Source organism: Eptesicus fuscus, chromosome 3 (genome assembly GCF_027574615.1).
Source record: "Eptesicus fuscus isolate TK198812 chromosome 3, DD_ASM_mEF_20220401, whole genome shotgun sequence".
NCBI classification, from domain to species: Eukaryota; Metazoa; Chordata; class Mammalia; order Chiroptera; family Vespertilionidae; genus Eptesicus; species Eptesicus fuscus.
Window position 1 is genome coordinate 75,764,238 of NC_072475.1, and position 22,836 is coordinate 75,787,073.

Consider the following 22,836-nt stretch of genomic DNA (forward strand, 5'->3'; position numbering starts at 1 on the left):
GTGTACAGGTGGGGGCTGGCTGGTTTGTCTGGAAGGGGGTCTGGGATCAGGATGGGGGTTCCCTTTGAGCGTTGGTTGCCCTGGACTAAGAGGCTGTGGTGGTTTTCAGGCCTGCTACTCTCCGCTGGACTGAGGGTCCCCACGGGGGGGCATGGCCACCCTGAGTGAATGTCTGAGGGCTATTTTCAGGCTGGTCACAGCCCCTTTAGAGTGTGGGGTTAACAAATGGGTGCCTGGCCAGTCTGGGTGAGGTGCTAATGGCTGTTTGCAGGATGACCACGCCTGCCCAGCAGGGACACTTACCCCATGAGGGTTTGACCAGCATGGCTGAGGGGATGAAGGCTGTTTTCAGTCTGGCCACAGCCCTTCAGGGTGGGGTGTCCCCATTGGGGTGCTTGGCAAGCGTGGCTTAGTGGCTGATGGCTGTTTGAAGGCTGGACAGGCTCCCCAGTTTGAGCTCTTACTTCATGGAGGTGTAGCCATCCTAGGTAAGGTGCTGAGGGCTATTTTCAGGCTGGCAACACCCCCCAGTGACACAGGCTCCCAACCCTTTCTTTCTTTTTTGTGTGTTTTTTTTTCCGGACCACTCCTTCAGCAACAGCCAGGGCAGGCTGAAAGCCTGTTTCACCCACTGGGAGCCAGGCTCTGAGCCACTCCTTGAGTAGAGGCCATGGCAGGCAGGAAGCTTAGCTTCCTCCATAGCCAGGGACAACCCAAGCCTCCCGCTCACTCCAGCTCTCTGGCCACCTCCTTCTTTGTTGGGTTAATTTGCATACTCACTACAGATTGGCTGGCGGGTGTAGCAGAGGGAAAGTCAATTTGCATGTTTCAGTTTTATTAGTGTAAATGACAGAGGAAGAGGAAAAATAAAACAGGAACAGTGTATTTTTGAATAAATTGACTATCCATAGTTAATTTATATAAATTATCCTTTTACATATCTCTATATATGTATCTCAACATAGATATCGATATAAATAGATAGATATACATGCAGAATAATTAATAAAACATGCACCACATATTCCCTAATGGTACAATTTTTTCATGAGAATATTGAGTTGATATCCACATTTTATTTTATGCATACTGTCTTTCTGGCATACTTCTAAGAATATGATAATCCATACACATCAACAGAAATATCACATACAGTGACATCCACCAAACACAGTTTTAATATGTTTTTACTTAGAGTTAAGGAGTAAATGGAATTTTAAATGGGAAAGCCATCTTAATTTGTATGAGAACCAATATCATGTGTGATAATAATGCCTGATGTGTAATGTCCACTCAACATGTAGTTTTTCAATTAACGCAGAACCACAAAATGCCTAATCTTAATGTGCTTTCTTCTTCCATTGTCCTGGACCCTGTAACATGAAACAGGATGCGCCTCAGCCTCAATCATTTATGGAGGCCCCAGGCTGTAGTCAGGCAGCAGGAGAAAATGCATCCTCCTCTGAATATTTCTCCTGTGTCTCCTCACCATCCAAGCTTCCCCATTATGATGAGGATGGTAAGGAATATACAAAGACAGGATCTGAGCTTGGTGAAGTGATGCTGCTCAGCTGCTCAGACCAGTCTCTACTGATTTCACTTTCCCATCAAAAACAGGAAAGGGATTGAGGGCATACAGACCAGTACTAAGGCTTCAGCAGAGGGATAAATAGGGAGTGTGCCTTCAACACATAGCAAGATCGCTCAACACACATTTCCAACATAACAGCACTGGGACAGCTGTGGCTGAGGTGGTGGACAGGGCTGATATGTATGTACAAATTTACTCAGAACCTGCCCCTCAGGTGAGCACAAAAGGATATCCTCTTCACACACTCACACATCTGTACTCCTTCATACCAGGTAACTCCCCATTTCTCCTTTTAACTTTTTCTCTCAAATACACAGGCCTTCATTCCACACCTGTCTTCCCATTCTCTAGTAGCATTACCTAGGTACATTCTTACTTTGATACCTTCACACTCACCTAATTACACACTAAATCTATAAATAATTTACATGAAATCACACAGATAATCGGCTTTAAAATCCTCATTCAGGGCCAAACACGTGAAAACTCATATGCCTTAAAGGATATGTACTTTGACCTATTATCTTTCTAATCCATGAACCACTTCAGCCACCAAGTCTTTTGCCATTTACTTTTATCATTATCAAAAATACTCATGAATGTATCCCTGAACATCCATAGAACTCCACACAAACATACATAAAATGCTATATCCTCATAATTATACCCCTTAAATTCCTCAAAGTAAGCATACCACACACATTGATACACCATGTAAATATGGCAAGTGAGGCATACCACACACAGAATTCTGAAATATCATGCATAGACATACTTTCACTCTACATGCTCCCATAAGGCACGACCATCTTACCTCCCACAGCCTTCGCACACACATTCTAGTTTTCTAATGTTTGAAACTTTCTTTCCTAGGATTCCATCAATTACAAAAATATTTTCCCTATTTTGGGAAACTTAATAAGCCTGTGTACCAACCAGCATGGAAACGGAAGATCATGGAGGGGCACATAGGAGGTTTGTATGTTTATGCCTGTTAGTGGTGCATGTAATTTTCATATTTTTTCATTGTATATATGTAATCTCATGGTGAGAACTATTTTCAAGGGAAATTTATAAGTATAACATATTTGTATGTCCAGGTAGAAAGGAGTCAACAGTCTCTGTTTCATTTAAAAATAATATTTTTTATGCAAAACCATTCACCCATGATATATATTGACACAGTGCATATTTCTGTGCATTTAGTGTTTTCATGGGAACCATTTTACACTTTCCATGAAGAGAGCTTATGTGTGTTCACTGAACATGTCACATAGCAGACTCTTATTTTTTTGTTTTATGGACAGATAAATACACAGATAACAAGCATGGTCCACATCTGTATTATTTTTATTTAATTGCTCAGCAAAGTTGAATTTAAGAGAAGATACTTTGCAGAACAGACACAGGGCTGTGGCCCAAACTCACGGCCTGACAGCATGGAATACCCCTTGTTCAGAGAGTGTATACTACATCTCTTCTAAAGACAGACTATCTGGTGCTAGTAAGGAAGGAACATTGAATATTACATAAAGTTGATGGGAATGTAGAGAGAACACAGAGTTACGCTGAGTTGTTCTGCCCATTAGTCAACACACGACTGCTCAGTGCAAAAACTCAAACACTTCTGCATCATCTTCAATGTGATCAGCAGAGGAAGCAATCTATTCCAAGGGAAAACAATGAAAAGGACTAAAGCATATGCAAGGAGATTAGTGGAGAACAGTGTTCTATTTGAGGAAATAGTAGGAAAGGACTTGAATGGATGAGAGTTTTATCAGAGAAAAATCTAAGAGTATGTTTCTATGAGTCAGACAAGGGAATGTTATGTTACAGTGAACCTGTGAAGCACTAATAACTTAACACAGGCCAAAAGTGGTAGGATCCTCAAGAACTTAACTTGAACAAGAGTACAGACATATGCAATTAAAGACCCCATCACATCCATATCCTTTCATAGCCAATGTTTACATTCACAGGCATCACTAAAAGGCAGACCAATTTGCATTCATTCTCCCCATCATTCATTTCCTTACAGTCTTCCACAGGCTTCTAAATTTTCCATGATCCATTTTGTCTGTACCATAGATATTTCCCTGACTCTTAGCACAGTAGATGAGTATCCATGTTTTTAATTTTTATGAAAGCAGAAGGGCACAATATATGCTTTGTGTCTGGTTTCTTTCTCTCATCATTATATTTGTATAATTTATTCCTGTTGCTTGTGACTTTAGTTTGTTCATTCTATGTATACTATTGTATGAATATAATTTCTTTATTGATCATCCTTTTGTGAGAATTTGGTTGCTTTCAGTCTGAATTACTTGAAAACGTGATGTTCTGGGCATTATATTACATGTATTTTCAATAAGGATATTTCTGTTTGTTGAGTATTTAACAGTTAGACCGCTAATTCTTAGCTTGCATATTCTATCTTAGCCCCTTTCAGAACTCAATTTTTCACCATTTGCTTTCTAAGGCAATCTCATGTTACTGCACAACTAATTTCACTTTTCTCTGCACTCTCTGCCATCTCTACAAAGCCCAGGATGCTTTCACTTACACAACTTGGTTTTCATATCCTCACATTGTTTAAATATTTCCTCACTTTTTGCATGTACACTAATTCTACTAGTGTCAAAGGGAATATTCTCAGTAATAACATTCCATATCCAAACAACATAGTATGTAAAACACACACACAAATCTATCAGTATAGGAAAAGCAATGTACACACATAAATATGTGCTTACCTAACACACAGATACAAAGTATACATACTACGCACAGTCACACAAAACTTATTCCATATTCAGATTTGAAGACAAATAAGTCACACATTATTATTCTTAACCCAGTTTTAACCAACAAATTATGAACTTAGAAACCAAACACATTATATTCACTGTACCATACTGCTAAAATGTGAATAATACATTTACCAGAAACATTCATAAGAGATGATGATAATCTTAAATAGTTATATAATGAGCATTGAGCGTTATTAACAACCAGTGGACAGGTGCACGAAATTCATGCATGGCAGGGGGTATCCCTCAGCCTGGTCTGGACCTCCTCCAATCTGTGACCCCTCAAAGGATGTCCTACTGCCAGTTTACAGAGATTGGGCCTAAACTGGCAGTCGAACATCACTCTCCCAAATTGGGGCTGTTAGAACCTAACCACTCACCAGCCTGCCTGCCTGATTGCCCATAACCACTCTGCCTGCCAGCCTGCTTTCCCACACCTTCCCTTCACACTAGCCTGCTCGCCCAAAACTGCCCCCTTTTGGCCTGCTCACTTCAAACTGCCCCCCTATCCTGATCACCCACAACTGACCCACACTGATGGCCTACTCACCCCCAACTAGATCCCCTCGCAGGCGTGATCACCTGCAATGGCCCCCCCAACAGCCTGATCTCTCACAACTGCAGTTCCATCCTGGACTGATCACCCACAACTGCCCTTTCCTTTTGGCCTCTAACCACCTCTACCTTGGCCCTGCCAACAATGTTTTCTCCAGAAGAATGTCCATAAAATCTGCTGAAAGGTCTCCCAGTCTAAATAGCATATTATCATTTTATTAGTATAGATAGAGGCCTGGTGCACAGGTGGGGGCTGGATGGTTTGCCCTGAAGGGCATCCAGGATCAGGGTGGGAGTTCCCTGGAGCGTTGGTTGCCCTGGGCTAAGAGCCAGTGGTGGTTTTCAGGCCAGCCACTCTCCCCTGGGCTGAGGATTCCCACTGGGGGGAGTGGCCAGCCTGGGTGAGGGTCTGAGGGCCATTTTCAGGTTGCTCCCAGCCCTTTTAGAGTGTGCGTTTCCAATGGGGTGCCTGGCCTGCCTGGGTGAGGGGCTGATGGCTGTTTGTAGGCTGACCAAGCCTGCCCAGTAGGGACACTTACCCCATGAGGGTTTGACCAGCATGGCTGAGAGGATAAAGGCTGTTTTCAGTCTGGCCACAGGCCTTCAGTGTGGGTTGTCCACATGGGATGCTTTGCAAGTATGGGTTAGCGGCTGATGGCTGTTTGAAAGCTGGCCATTCTCCCCAGTGTGAGAACCTACACCATGGAGGTATGGCCATCCTAGGTAAGGTGCTGAGGCCTATTTTCAGGCTGGCCACGCACCCCAGTGACACAGGCTCCCAACCCTTTCTTTCTTTCTTTTTTTTTTTTTTTCTGGGCCACTCCTTCAGCAGTAGCCAGGGCAGGCTGAAAGCCTGTTTCACCCCTGGTACCCAGGCTCTGAGCCACTCCTTGAGTAGAGGCCAGGGTGGACAGGAAGCTTCGCTTCCTCCATAGCCAGGGACAACCCAAGCCTCCTGCTCACTCCAGCTCTGTGGCCACCTCCTTCTTTGTTGGGTTAATCTGCATACTTAGTACAGATTGGCTAGTGAGTTTAGCACAGGGACAGTCAATGTGCATGTTTCTCTTTTATTAGTGTAGATGACAGGAATAGGAACAATGAAACAGAAACTGAATTTTTGAATAAATTAACTATTCATAATTAATTTATATAAATTATCCTTTTACATATCTCTATATATGTACCTCAACATAGATATCAGTATAAATAGATAGATATACATGCAGAATGATTCATAAAACATGTACCACATTTTCCCTAATGGTACAACTTTTTCATGTGAAAATTGAATTGATATCCACATTTTATTTCATGCATACTGTCTTTCTGGCATACTTCTAAGTATATGATAATCCATACACAACAACAGAAATATCACATACAGTGACATCCACCAAACACAGTTTTAATAAGAGTTTACTTAGAGTTTAGGAGTAAATGGAATTTTAAATGGGAAAGCCATCTTAATTTGTATGAGAACCATTATCATGTGTGGTAATAATGCCTGATGTGTAATGTCCACTCAACATGTAGTTTTTCAATTAACACAGAACCACAAAATGCCTCATCTTAATGTGCTTTCTTCTTCCATTGCCCTGGACCCTGTAACATTCAACAGGATGTGCCTCAGCCTCAGTCACTTATGGAGGCCCCAGGCCGTAGTCAGGCAGCAGGAGAAAATGCATCCTCCTCTGAATATTTCTCCTGTGTCTCCTCACCATCCAAGCTTCCCCATTATGATGAGGATGGTAAGGATTATACAAAGGCTGGATCTGAGCTTGGTGAAGTGTTGCAGCTCAGCTTCTCAACCCAGTCTCTACTGATTTCACTTTCTCATCAAAAACAGGAAAGGGATTGAGGGCAGACAGACTAGTACTAAGGCTTCTGCAGAGGGACAAGTAGGGAGTGTGCCTTCAACACAGAGCAAGATCGCTCAGCGCACATTTCCAACATAACAGCACGGGGATAGCTGTGGCTGAGGTAGTGGACAGTGCTGATATGTGTTTACAAATTTAGTCAGAACCTGCTCCTCAGGTGAGCACAGACTGATATCCTCTTCACATAATCACAGAACTGTACTCCTTCATACCAGGTAACTTCCCATTTCTCCTTTTAACTTTTTCTCTCAAATACACAGGCCTTCATTCCACACCTGTCATCCCATTCTCTAGTACCATTACCTAGGTACATTCTTATCTTTATAGCTTCACACTCACCCAATAACACACTAAATCTATAAATAATTTATATGCAATCAGACAGATAATCACTTTTACAATCCTCATTCTAGGCCAAACACGTGAAAACTCATATGCTTTAAAGGATATGTACTTTGACCTATTATCTTTCTAATCCATGAACCACTTCAGCCACCAAGTCTTTTGCCATTCCCTTTTACCAATATCGAAAATACCCATGGGATATATCCCAGAACATCCATACAACTACACACAAACATACATACAATGCTATATTCTCATAATTATACCACGTAAATTCCTTAAATAAAGCATACCACATGCATTGTTATACCTTGTAAATACCTCAAGTGAGGCATACCACACACAGAATTCTGAAATATCACCCATAAACCTACTTTCACTCTACATGCTCCCATATGGCATGGCCATCTTACCTCCCACAGCCTTCGCACACACATTCTAGTTTTCTAATGTTTGAAACTTTCTTTCCTAGGATCCCATCAATTACAACAAAATTTTCCCTATCTTGGGAATCTTAACATGCCTGTGTACCAGCCATCACGGAAACGGAAGATCATGGAGGGGCACATAGGAGGTTTGTATGTTTATACCTGTTAGTGGTGCATGTAATTTCCATTTTTTTCATTTTATGAATGCAATATCATGGTGAGAACTATCTTCAAGGGAAATTGATACCTATAAAATATTTGTGTGTCCAGGTAGAAAAGTGAGAGCAGTCTCTGTTTCATTTAAAAATAATATTTTTTATGCAAAACCATTCATCCATGATATATATTGACACAATGCATATTTCTGTGCATTTAGTGTTTTCATGGGAACCTTTTTACACTTTCCATGAAGAGAAGCTGTGTGTGTTCACTGAACATGTCACATAGCAGACTCTTATTTTTTGTTTAATGGACAGATAAATACTCAGATCACAAGCATGGTCCACATCTGTATTATTTTTATTTAATTGCTCAGCAAAGTTGAATTTAAGAGAAGATTGTTTGCAGAACAGACACAGGGCTGTGGCCCTAATTCAAGGCCAGAACGCATGGAAAGCCTCTTTTGCAGACAATGTATCCTCCATCTTTTCTAAAGACAGGCTAACTGGTGCTGGTAAGGAAGGAATATTGAATAGTACACAAAGTTGGTGGGGATGTAGAGAGAACCAGAGTTGAGCTGAGTTGTTCTGCCCATTAGTCAACACACGCCTGCTCAGTACAAAAACTCAAACATTTCCGCATCATCTTCAATGTGATCAGCAGAAGAGGTAATCTATTCCAAGGAAAACACTGAAAAAGGACTAGAGAATGTGCAAGGAGATCAGTGGAGAATAGTGTTCTATTTGAGGAAATAGTAGGAGAGGACTTAAATGTATGAGAGTTTTATCAGAGAAAAATCTAAGAATATGTTTCTATGAGTTAGACAAGGGCATGTTATGTTACAGTGAACCTGTGAAGCACTAATAACTTCACACAGGCCAAAAGTGGTAGGATCCTCAAGAATTTAACTTGAGCAAGAGTACAGACATATGCAATTAACCTTTTGCACTCGGATGTTGAGTGTGACTCCACACGGTTAGCATTAGAATAAAGGAATCGAGAAAAAGCAAGCCAGTGCAAATGGTTAAAGATCCTATCACATCCATATACTTTCATACCCAAAGTTTACAATCACAGACATCCCTACCAGACAGACCCATTTGCATTCATTCTCCCCATCATTCATTTCCTTACAGTCTTCTACAGGTTTCTAAATTTTCCATGCTCTATTTTGTCTGTATCATATAAAATTCCCTGACTTTAGCACACTGAATGAGTATTCATGTTTTTAATTTTTACCTAAGAAGAAGGGCATAATATATGCATTGTGTCTGGTTTCTTTCTCTCATCATTATATTTGTATAATTTATTCATGTTGCATGTGACTTTAGTTTGTTCATTCTATGTATACCATTGCATGAATATAATTTCTTTATTGATCATACTTTTCTGAGCATTCGGTTGCTTTCAGTCTGAATTACTTGAAAAATTGATGTTCTGGGCATTATATTACATGTACTTTTAATAAGGATATTTCTGTTTGGTGAATATTTAACAGTGAGACTGCTAGTGCTTAACTTGCATATTCTATCTTAGCCCCTTTCAGAACTCATTTTTTCACCATTTTCTTTCAAAGGCAATCTCATATTATTGCACTCCTAATTTGCACACTCTTCTTTGCACTCTCTGCCATCTTTTCAAAGCCCAGGATTCTTTCACTTACACAAGTTGGTTTTCATATCTTCACATTGTTTAAGTATTTCCTCACTTTTTGCAAGTACACTAATTCTACTAGTGTCAAAGGGAATATTCTCAGTAATAACATTCCATATCCAAACAACATAGTATGTAAACACACACACACAAATCTATCAGTATAGGAAAAGCAATGTACACACATAAACATGTGCTTACCTAACACACAGATACAAAGTATACATACTACGCACAGTCACACAAAACTTATTCCATATTCAGATTTGAAGACAAATAAGTCACACATTATTTAATGTTAACCCAGTTTTAACCAACAAATTATGAACTTTAACACCAAACACATTACATTCACTGTACCATACTGCTAAAATGTGAATAATACATTTACCAGAAACATTCATAAGAGATGATGATAATCTTAAACCGTTATATAATGAGCATTGAGCATTATTAACAACTATTGGACCTGTGCACAAAATTCGTGCATGGCGGGGGTATCCCTCAGCCTGGTCTGAACCTCCTCCAATCTGTGACCCCTCAAAGGATGTCCTACTGCCAGTTTACAGAGATCGGGCCTAAACTGGCAGTCGAACATCCCTCTCCCAATCTGGGCCTGCTAGAACCTAACCACTCACCAGCCTGCCTGCCTGATTGCCCATAACCACTATGCCTGCCAGCCTGCTTTCCCACACCTTCCCTTCCCACTAGCCTGCTTGCCCCAAACTGCCTCCTGCTGGCCTGCTCACTCCAAACTGCCCCCACATCCTGATCACCCACAACTGACCCACACTGATGGCCTACTCACCCCCAACTGAACCCCCTCGCTGGCATGATCATCTGCAATGCCCCCCCCCATCAGCCTGATCTCTCACAACTGCTGTCCCATCCAGACCTGATCACCCACAACTGCCCTTTCCTTTTGGCCTCTAACCGCCTCTACTTTGGCCCTGCCAACATGGCTTTGTCCAGAAGAATATCCAGAACATCTCCTGAAAGGTCTCCCAGTCTAATTAGCATATTAACCTTTTATTAGTATAGGTAGAGGCCTGGTGCACAGGTGGGGGCTGGCTTGTTTACCCTGAATGGCGTCCGGGAGCAGGGTGGGAGTTCCCTGGATCGTTGGTTGCCCTGGGCTAAGAGCCAGTGGTGGTTTTCAGGCCAGCGACTCTCCCCTGGGCTGAGAGTCCCCACTGGGGGGAGTGGCCAGCCTGGGTGAAGGTCTGAGGGCCATTTTCAGGCTGGTCAAAGCACCTTTGGAGTGTGAGTTTCCAATGGGGTGCCTGGCCTGACTGGGTGAGAGGCTGATGGCTGTTTGCAGGCTGACCAAGCCGGCCCAGCAGGGACACTTACCCCATGAGGGTTTGACCAGCATGGCTGAGGGGATGAAGGCTGTTTTCAGTCTGACCACAGCCCTTTAGGGTGGGGTGTCCCCATGGGGTGCTTGGCAAGCATGGGTTAGCGGCTGATGGCTCTTTGAAGGCTGGCCAGGCTCCCCGGGAGTGTGAGCTCTTACTCCATGGAGGCATGGCCATCCTAAGTGCAGTGCTGAGGGCTATTTTCAGGCTGGCCACACCCCCCAGTGACACAGGCTCCCAACCCTTTCTTTCTTTTTTTTTTTGTTTCCAGGCCACTCCTTCAGCAGTAGCCAGGGCATGCTGAAAGCCTGGTTCACCCCCTGGAACCCTGGATCTGAGCCACTCCTTGAGTAGAGGCCAGGGTGGACAGGAAGCTTAGCTTCCACCATATCCAGGGACAACCCAAGCCTCCTGCTCACTCCAGCTCTGTGGCCACCTTCTTCTTTGTTTCGTTAATTTGCATACTCGCTACAGATCGGCTGGCAGGTGTAGCAGTGGGACAGTCAATTTGCATGTTTCTCTTTTATTAGTGTAGATGACAGAAGAAGAGGAACAATGAAACAGGAACAGTGAATTTTTGAATAAATTAACTATTCATAGTCAGTTTATATAAATTATCCTTTACATATCTCTATATATGTACCTCAACATAGATATCAGTATAATAGATAGATATACATGCAGAATGATTCATAAAACATGTACCACATATTCCCTAATGGTACAACTTTTTCATGTGAAAATTGAGTTGATATCCACATTTTATTTCATGCATACAGTCTTTCAGGCATACTTCTAAGTCTATGATAATCCATACACATTAACAGAAATATCACATACAGTGACATCCACCAAACACAGTTTTAATAAGAGTTTACTTAGAGTTTAGGAATAAATGGAATTTTAAATGGGAAAGCCATCTTAATTTGTATGAGAACCATTATCATGTGTGGTAATAATGCCTGATGTGTAATGTCCACTCAACATGTAGTTTTTCAATTAACACAGAACCACAAAATGCCTCATCTTAATGTGCTTTCTTCTTCCATTGCCCTGGACCCTGTAACATTCAACAGGATGCGCCTCAGCCTCAGTCATTTATGGAGGCCCCAGGCTGTAGTCAGGCAGCAGGAGAAAATGCATTCTCCTCTGAATATTTCTCCTGTGTCTCCTCACCATCCAAGCTTCCCCATTATGATGAGGATGGTGAGGAATATACAAAGGCAGGATCTGAGCTTGGTGTAGTGATGCAGCTCAGCTGCTCAGCCCAGTCTCATCTGATTTCACTTTCCCATCAAAAACCGGAAAGGGATTGAGGACAGAGAGACTAGTACTAAGGCTTCTGCAGAGGGACAAGTAGGGAGTGTGCCTTCAACACAGAGCAGGATCGCTCAGCGCACATTTCCAACATAACAGCATGGAGACAGCTGTGGCTGAGGTAGTGGACAGTGCTGATATGTGTTTGCAAATTTACTCAGAACCTGCCCCTCAGGTGAGCAGAGACTGATATACTCTACACACACACACACACACACACACACACACACACACACACACACACACACTTCTGTACTCCTTCATACCAGGTAACTTCCCATTTCTCCTTTTAACTTTTTCTCTCAAATACACAGGCCTTCATTCCACACCTGTCCTCCCATTCTCTAGTACCATTAACTAGGTACATTCTTACCTTGATACCTTCACACTCACCCAATAAAACACTAAATCTATAAATAATTTATATGCAATCAGACAGATAATGTCTTTTAAAATCCTCATTCTAGCCCAAACACTTGAAAACTCATGTGCCTTAAAAGATATGTACTTTGACCTATTATCTTTCTAATCCATGAACCACTTCAGCCACCAAGTCTTTTGCCATTCCCTTTTACCAATATCGGAAATACCCATAGGATATATCCCAGAACATCCATACAACTCCACACAAACATACATACAATGCTATATCCTCATAATTACACCACGTAAATTCCTCAAATAAAGCATATCACACACATTGTTACACCTTGTAAACACCACAAGTGAGGCATACCACACACAGAATTCTGAAATATCACCCATAGACCTACTTTCACTCTACATGCTCCCTTATGGCATGGTCATCTTACCTGCCACAGCCCTCGCACACACATTCTAGTTTATTAATGTTTGAAACTTTCTTTCCTAGGATTCCATCAATTACAACAAAATGTTCCCTATCTTGGGAATCTTAATATGCCTGTGTACCAGACAGCACGGAAACGGAAGATCATGGAGGGGCGCATAAGAGGTTTGTATGGTTATGCCTGTTAGTGGTCCATGTAATTTCCATTTTTTCATTGTATGAATGTTATATCGTGGTGAGAACTACCTTCAAGGGAAATTGATAACTATAACAAATTTGTATGTCCAGGTAGAAAAGTGAGAGCAGTCTCTGTTTCATTTAAAAATAATATTTTTTATGCAAACCCAGTCACCCATGATATATATTGACACAATGCATATTTCTGTGCATTTTATATTTTCATGGGAACCATACACTTTCCATGAAGAGAGGGCTGTGTGTGATCACTGTATATGTCACATAGCAGACTCTTATTTTTTGTTTAATGGACAGATAAATACACAGATAACATTGATGGTCCATATCTGTATTACTTTTATTTAATTGCTCAGCAAAGTTGAATTTAACAGACACAGGATAGTGGCCGTAACTCAAGGCCTGAAAGCATGGAAGGCCTCTTCTTCAGACAATGTATCCTCCATCTCTTCTAAAGACAGAATATCTGGTGCTGGTAAAGAAGGATGAATAGTACACAAAGTTGGTGGGAATGTAGAGAGAACCCAGAGTTGAGCTGAGTGGTTCTGCTCATTAATTAACACACGGCTGTTCAGTGCAAAAACTCAAACTCTTCTGCATCATCTTCAATGTGATCAGAAGAGGAAGTAATGTATTCCAAGGGAAAACATTAAAAAGGACTAGGGCATGTGCAAGGAGATCAGTGGAGAATAGTGTTCTATTTGAGGAAATAGTAGGAGAGGACTTAAATGGATGAGAGTTTTATCAGAGAAAAATCTAAGAGTATGTTTCTATGAGTCAGACAAGGGCATGTTATGTTACAGTGAACCTGTGAAGCGCTAATATCTTAATACAGGCCAAAAGTGGTAGGATCCTCAAGAACTTAACTTGAGCTAGTGTACAGACATATGCAATTAAAGACCCCATCGCATCCATATCCTTTCATAGCCAATGTTTACATTCACAGCCATCCCTATCACACAGACCCTTTTGCACTCATTCTCCCCATCAATCATTTCCTTACAGTTTTCCACAGGCTTCTAAATTTTCTATGCTCCATTTTGTCTGTATCATAGAAATTTCCCTGACTCTTAGCACACTAAATGACTTTCCATGTTTTTAATTTTTCATAAGCAGAAGGGCACAATATATGTTTTCTGTCTGGTTTATTTCTCTCATCATTGTATTTGTATAATATATTCATGTTGCATGTGACTTTAGTTTGTTCATTCTATGTATACCATAGCATGAATATAATTTCTTTATTGATCATACTTTTCTGAGCATTTGGTTGCTTTCAGTCTGAATTACTTAATAAAGGTGATGTTCTGGGCATTATATTACATGTACTTTCAATAAGGATATTTAGGTTTGGTGAATATTTAACAGTTAGACTGCAAGTGCTTAGCTTGCATATTCTATCTTAGCCCCTTTCAGAACTCAATTTTTCTCTATTTGCTTTCTAAGGCAATCTCATGTTACTGCACACCTAATTTGCACACTCTTCTCTGCACTCTCTGCCATCTTTTCAAAGCCCAGGATGCTTTCACTTACATAACTTGGTTTTCATATCCTCACATTGTTTAAATATTTCCTCACGTTTTGCAATTCTTCTAGTATCAAAGGGAATATTCTCAGTAATAACATATCATATCCAAACCACATAGTATGTAAAACACACAAAAATCTCTATCAATATAGGAAAAGCAATGTACACAGTAAAATATGTGCTTACCTAACACACAGATAAAAGTATACACACTATTCACAGTCACAAAAACTTATTTCATATTCAGAATTGAAGACAAATCACTCACACATTATTTAATCTTAACCCAGTTTTAACCAACAAATTATGAACTTAAACACCAAACACATTATATTCACTATACTTGACTGCTAAAATGCGAATAATACATTTACCAGAAACATTATAAGAGATGATGATAATCTTAAACAGTTATATAATGAGCATTGAGCGTTATTAACAACTAGTTGACAGTTGCACAAAATTCGTGCATGGCGGGGGGTATCCCTCAGCCTGGTCTGGACCTCCTCCAATCTGTTACCCCTCAAAGGATGTCCTACTGCCAGTTTACAGAGATTGGGCCTAAACTGGCAGTCGAACATCCCTCTCCCAATCTGGGCCTGCTAGCTCCTAACCTCTCACCCGCCTGCCTGCCTGATTGCCCATAACTATTCTGCCTGCCAGCCTGCTTTCCCACACCTTCCCTTCCCACTAGCCTGCTCGCCCAAAACTGCCTCCTGCTGGCCTGCTCTCTCCAAACTGCCCCCCCATCCTGATCACCCACACTGATAGCCTACTCACCCCCAACTGGATTCCCTCGCTGGCGTGATCACCTGCAATGCCCCCCCCCCCCCCCCCCCCCAACAGCCTGATCTCTCACAACTGCATTTCCAGCCTGGACTGATCACCCACAACTGCCCTTTCCTTTTGGCCTCTAACCACCTCTGCCTTGGCCCTGCCAACATGGTTTTCTCCAGAAGAATGTCCAGAAAATCTCCTGAAAGGTCTCCCAGTCTAATTAGCATATTAACCTTTTATTAGTATAGGTAGAGGCCTGGTGCACAGGTGGGGGCTGGATGGTTTGCCCTGAAGGGCGTCCAGGATCAGGGTGGGAGTTCCCTTGGAGCGTAGGTTGCCCTGGGCTAGGAGCCTGTGGTGGTTTTCAGGCCAGCGACTCTCCCCTGGGCTGAGCGTCCCCACTGGGGGGAGTGGCCAGCCTGGGTGAGGGTCTGAGGGCCATTTTCAGGCTGGTCAAAGCCCCTTTGGAGTGTGAGTTTCCAATGGGGTGCCTGGCCTGCCTGGGTGAGAGGCTGATGGCTGTTTGCAGGCTGACCAAGCCGGCCCAGCAGGGACACTTACCCCATGAGGGTTTGACCAGCATGGCTGAGGGGATGAAGGCTGTTTTCAGTCTGACCACAGCCCTTTAGGGTGGGGTGTCCCCATGGGGTGCTTTGCAAGCATGGGTTAGCGGCTGATGGCTATTTGAAGGCTGGCCAGGCTCCCCAGTGTGAGCTCTTACTCCATGGAGGCATGGCCATCCTAGGTAAGGTGCTGAGGCCTATTTTCAGGCTGGCCACACCCCCCAGTGACACAGGCTCCCAACCCTTTCTTTCTTTTTTTTTTTTTTTTCTGGACCACTCCTTCAGCAGTAGCCAGGGTAGGCTGAAAGCCTGGTTCACCTACTAGGACCCAGGCTCTGAGCCACTCCTTGAGTAGACGCCAGGGTGGACAGGAAGCTTCACTTCCTCCATAGCTAGGGATAACCCAAGCCTCCTGCTCAGTCCAGCTCTGTGGCCACCTCCTTCTTTGTTGGGTTAATCTGCATATTCGCTACTGATTGGCTGGTGAGTTTAGCACAGGGACAGTCAATTTGCATGTTTCTCTTTTATTAGTGTAGATGACAGAGGAAGAGGAACAGTGAAACAGAAACTGAATTTTTGAATAAATTAACTATTCATAATTAATTTATATAAATTATCCTTTTACATATCTCTATATATGTACCTCAACATAGATATCAGTATAATAGATAGATATACATGCAGAATGATTCATAAAACATGCAACACATATTCCCTAATGGTATAACTTTTTCATGAGAAAATTGCGTTGATATCCACATTTTATTTCATGTATACCGTCTTTCAGGTATACTTCTAAGTATATGATAATCCATACACATCAACAGAAATATCACATACAATGATATTCATCAAACACAGTTTTAATATGCTTTTACTTAGAGTTTAGGAATAAATGGTATTTTAAATGGGAAAGCCATCTTAAATTGTATGAGAACCAATATCATGTGTGGTAATAATGTCTGATGTGTAATGTCCACTCAACATGTAGTTTTTCAATTAACACAGAACCACAAAATGCCTCATCTTAAGGTGCTTTCTTCTTCTATTGCCCTGGACCCTGTAACATTCAACAGGATGTGCCTCAGCCTCAGTCACTTATGGAGGCCCCAGGCCGTAGTCAGGCAGCAGGAGAAAATGCATTCTCCTCTGAATATTTCTCTTGTGTCTCCTCACCATCCAAGCTTCCCCATTATGATGAGGATGGTAAGGAATATATAAAGGCAGGATCTGAGCTTGGTGAAGTGATGCTGCTCAGCTGCTCTGCCCAGTCTCATCTGATTTCACTTTCCCATCAAAAACAGGAAAGGGATTGAGGGCAGACAGACCAGTACTAAGGCTTCTGCAGAGGGACAAGTAGGGAGTGTGCCTTCAACACAGAGCAAGATCGCTCAGCACACATTTCCAACATAAAAGCATGGGGACAGCTGTGGCTGAGGTAGTGGACAGTGCTGATACGTGTTTACATATTTACTCAGAACCTGCTCCTCAGGGAGCAGAGACTGATATACTCTACACACACACACACACACACACACACACACACACACACACACACACACACACATCTGTACTCCTTCATACCAGGTATCTTCCCATTTCTCCTTTTAAGTTTTTCTCTCAAATACACAGGCCTTCATTCCACACCTGTCATCCCATTCTCTAGTACCATTACCTAGGTACATTCTTACCTTGATACTTTCACACTCACCCAATTACACACTAAATCTATAAATAACTTATATGCACTCAGACAGATAATCTCTTTTACAATCTTAATTCTACGCCAAACATGTGAAAACTCATATGCCTTAAAGGATATGTACTTTGGCCTATTATCTTTCTAATCCATGAACCACTTCAGCCACCAAGTCTTTTGCCATTCCCTTTTATCAATATCAAAAATACCCATGGGATATATCCCAGAACATCCATACAACTACACACAAACATACATACAATGCTATATCCTCATAATTATACCATGTAAATTCCTCAAATAAAGCATACCACATGCATTGTTATACCTTGTAAATACCTTAAGTGAGGCGTACCACACACAGAATTCTGAAATATCATGCATAGACCTACTTTCACTCTACATGCTCCCATAAGGCACGGCCATCTTACCTCCCACAGCCCTCGCACACACATTCTAGTTTTCTAATGTTTGAAACTTTCTTTCCTAGGATTCCATCAATTACAACAAAATTTTCCCTATCTTGGGAATCTTAATATGCCTGTGTACCAGCCAGAACGGAAATGGAAGATCTTGGAGGGGCACATAGGAGGTTTGTGTGTTTATACCTGTTAGTGGTGCATGTAATTTCCATTTTTTTCATTTTATGAATGTTATATCATGGTGAGAACTACCTTCAAGAGAAATTGATAACTACAACATATTTGTATGTCCAGGTAGAAAAGTGAGAGCAGTCTCTGTTTCATTTAAAAATAATATTTTTTATGCAAACCCAGTCACCCATGATATATATTGATACAATGCATATTTCTGTGCATTTTATATTTTCATGGGAACCTTTTCACACTTTCCATGAAGAGAAACTGTGTGTGTTCACTGAACATGTCACATAGCAGACTCTTATTTTTTTGTTTAATGGACAGATAAATACTCAGATCACAAGCATGGTCCACATCTGTATTATTTTTATTTACTTGCTCAGCAAAGTTGAATTTAAGAGAAGATACTTTGCAGAACAGACACAGGGCAGTGGCCCTAACTCAAGGCCTGAAAGCATGGAAGGCCTCTTCTTCAGACAATGTATCCTCTATCTCTTCTAAAGACAGGCTATCTGGTGCTGGTAAGGAAGGATGAATAGTACACAAAGTTGCTGGGAATGTAGAGAGAACCCAGAGTTGAGCTGAGTGGTTCTGCTCATTAATTAACACACGGCTGTTCAGTGCAAAAACTCAAACTCTTCTTCATCATCTTCAATGTGATCAGCAGAGGAAGTAATGTATTCCAAGGGAAAACACTGAAAAGCATTAAGTATGTGCAAGGAGATCTGTGGAGAACAGTGTTCTATTTGAGGAAATATTAGGAGAGGACCTAAAGGGATGAGAGTTTTATCAGAGAAAAATGGGATAGTATGTGCCTATGAGTCAAACAAGGGCATGTTATTTTACAGTGTAGCATCAATAACTTACAACAACACAAGTGTTAAAATACTCAAGACTGAAATTGATATAGAGTACAGAGATACCCAGTTGAAGATCACATCACACCCATATATTTTCATAGGCAACGTTTTACATTCACAGTCATCCCTTATCAGTTGCATTGTACTCACTCTCCCCATCTTTCATTACCTTATAGCCTTCCATGTGCATCTACATTCTCCATGATCTCTTATTGTCTGTACCATACAAGGAATTATAGTTTCTCTGACCCCTAACACACTAGATAGCATTTGTTTTTAAATTCCTTTAAACAGAAGGGCACAATATGTACTTTGTGTCTGATCACTTTCTCTCATAATTATGTTTGTGTGATTTATTCACATTGCATGTGATGTTAGTTTGCTCATTCTATATACCAGTGCATGAATATAATTTCATTATTGATTATACTTTTCTGAGCATTTTGGTTGCTAAGAGTCTGGGATTACTTAAGAAACTGATATTCTGAATATTCTATTACTTTTTTTTCTCAACATGTACACATTTCTGATTGTTGAATGCTTAAAAGTTAGTCCGCTAGGCCTGAGTTTCCATATTCAGTTTTTAGTCCCTTCATAACTCAATTTTTCACACTTTACTTTCTAATGCAATCTCATATTACTGCACAGCTTGTTTAAACACACTTCTCCTCACTCTCTGCCATCTTTTTCAAAGTCCAGGTATTTTTTCTCTTATACTTCTTGATTTTCACATCCTCACATTCTGTAATCATTTCCTCTCATTTTGCAAATACACTCATTCCACCAATCTCACAGAGAATATTCTCAGTATAACATACCATACCTAAACTACATGACATATTAAACACACAGAAAAACCCATAATAATAGGAAAAGCAATCTACATACATAAACATGTGTTGAACTAACACAGAGACACAAAGTACACATACTATCCTCATTCACACAAAACTCATCTCATATTCAGATTTGCAAAGAACAAATCAATCACACATTATTCAATCTTAACCCAGTTTTAACCAACAAATTATGAACATAAACACCAAGCTCATTACACTCACTATATCATACTACTAAAAATGGAAATAATATATTTACCATACACATTCATTAGACATGATGATAATTTTAAACAGTTAAATAATGAGCATTGAGTTTTGTTAACAATGAAAAATGAATGGTGACCTAATAATTAGCAGTTAATTTCTTAAAAATAAAAATTTATCTTTTTACATCTCTATTTATAACTCAATATAGATATCAATAAAAATAGATACATATGCATGCAGAATGTTTCTTAAACTTGTACCATATATCCCCTAGTGGTAAATTTTTTTATTAGAAAATAGAGTTGATATCCATGTTGTAATTCCTGCATTCTGTCCTTCAAGTGTATTTCTAAGTTTTTGATTATCCATATAGATCACTAAAAAAATCACATACGAGACACTCACTCCCAATGACATCCACCAAACTCACCATTTAATGTGCTTATTTATGGTTTGGAATAATGGAATTTTAAATGGAAACTATACTTAATTTCTGTGAAAGCAATGTCATGTGAAGTGATAATGCCTGACATATAATGTCCACCCAACATGTAGTTTTTGAATTGACACAGACCCCTAAAATGCCTCATCTCAATGTTCTTTTTTATTCCATTGCCCAGGACCCTCCAACATTCAACAGGTTACTCCTTGGCCTGTGTCTCGTGTGGAGGCCCCAGGCTGTAGTCAGCTAGCAGGAGAAAATACATCATCCTCTGAATATTTCACTTGTGTTTCCTCACCATCCTAGCTTTTCTGTTATAATAAGGATGGTAAGGAATAAACAAAGGTGGGAGTTGGATTTGGTCAAGAGATGCAGCTCAGCTACTCAGCCTACTCTACTTAGTTCACTTTCCCCTCAAAACCAGGAGAGGGCTTCAGGGCAGATGACTAGTACTAAGGCTTCTGAAGCGGGACCAGTAGGGAGTGTGCCTTCCAGGACAGGGCAAGGTCCCTCAGCACCAATTTTCAATATAGCAGCAGAGGGACAGCTGTGGTTGGGGTACTGGGCAGGGCTGACATGTGTATGGGAGTTCACTCAGAACCTTCTCCCCAATGAGCACAAACTCGGATCTTCACACACTCATACATCTGTACTCCTTCATATAAGCTATTGCCCCATTTCTCCTTCTTTTCACTTATTCTCTCAAATGCACAGGCCTTTATTCCCTATCTCTAATAGCATTACTAGATACACCCTTACCTTCATTCCTTCACACAAGCATTTTCATACTCACCCATTTACCCACTAATTCCATAAATAGTTCACATCCCCATCACATAGATAACCTGTTTAGGTCAAACTTGAAAAAATGTTCATGTCCTGAAGGAAATTAATTTTCTTCTGCTTTGTCTCTAACCATATAGCACATCAGCTGCCAGCACTTGAGAGCTTCATGAGCTGAACATTCTGAGAGCTCATACACACCTCCTCTAACATTCTCAGTCTCACAATCTCATAGTAATACCCGGTACCACTCTTGCACTGCTCACATGTTCTATCATAACATATAACAAACATGCACACACACATTAGCCATCGCCTTTTAGCAACATCAAAAAACACTTCCCAGATATGTCCCAGAATATACATACAACTCCAAAAGTATATACATATAATCCTACATCCTCATTCCCACGTAGTTAAACCATCTAAATATCTAAGATAAAGCACACTACACCCAGAATTCTGAAATATCACATACAGATGTACTTTATTTCACCTGTTCATGTAGATCATAGCCATTATAACACCTACAGCCATCCCACACCCGTTCTAATATTTTTTTAATGTTTGACATTTTCTTTCCTAGGAATCAAGGAGAGACGTGTACCCAAGAACTTGGTGCAAACAGAGTCTTCCTCTGACTATTCATATAGCTCCAATTCCTCACATTCATCTAGTAATAAGGAGCCCGGCCTCATGAAAATTTACTATATGCGTGTACAATTGAAAAGGGGTGTGGCTGTCTTGTGCCATACAGGGGAAGGATGGGAGCCTCCCTCAAAAAAGATCAAAATGGAAGAAATGACCTATACTACAGAGGTGCATAAAAATGTCCCCCTCTCTCACATGTCTGGGGAGAATCTCCTAAATGACCCTGAGCCCAGCGTAGACAGTCCAGCCCAAGAGAAAAGGGAGAAGGCTGGCTGTAGCGCAGAACCTCCAAATCTGGTGGCATGTCGCAGGATCCCATTGTGGAGGGCCCTGGAGAGCGGGTTCAGGTGCCTGGCCTGCTGCCGCGTCTTTGCTAGCCTGGAGGCCCTTCAGGGGCATGTGGAGCATGGGGTCCAGGAGGGCTTCAGCTGCCGTGTGTTTCATCGAGCCATGGCTCGTCTGAAGTACAAAAAGCTTAAGAGAAAGAAGAAGAAATTGATGAAGGCATCATTAAGTTGCCAGGAGGAAAAACATTTGACACGAAGACAAATTTGAACAACTAAAGAGAATGTTTTTCAGCCCCTAAAGGAGAGGAAGTGAAGCAGGTTAGACTCCACTGAGGAGGCTTCATTCCCCTCAGCAGACAAAGTATCCAACCTTTTTTCCATTTCTAGCACCACCATCTCTAGGACCACACCACCAATCTGAGCAGACAGCCCCTTTTAATACTAAGAACGAGGGACCAGAAGGCAGACCACACCATCCCAGATACTGCCTTACCCTCTCTCC

At 41.2% G+C, this 22,836-nt stretch overlaps 1 protein-coding gene across 1 annotated transcript in view; it reads left to right on the forward strand.

Moving 5' to 3' along the window:
• LOC129147488 (protein FAM170A-like) overlaps positions 1 to 22,602 on the forward strand; it is a 31,887-nt gene extending 9,285 nt beyond the window's left edge. Inside the window, exons 4-7 of the mRNA XM_054709872.1 lie at positions 2,465 to 2,566; positions 7,651 to 7,752; positions 18,154 to 18,255; positions 21,983 to 22,602. Coding sequence (XP_054565847.1) covers positions 2,465 to 2,566; positions 7,651 to 7,752; positions 18,154 to 18,255; positions 21,983 to 22,602 — 926 coding nt within the window. The remainder of the gene's footprint in view (positions 1 to 2,464; positions 2,567 to 7,650; positions 7,753 to 18,153; positions 18,256 to 21,982) is intronic.
• Positions 22,603 to 22,836: the final 234 nt, after the last annotated feature.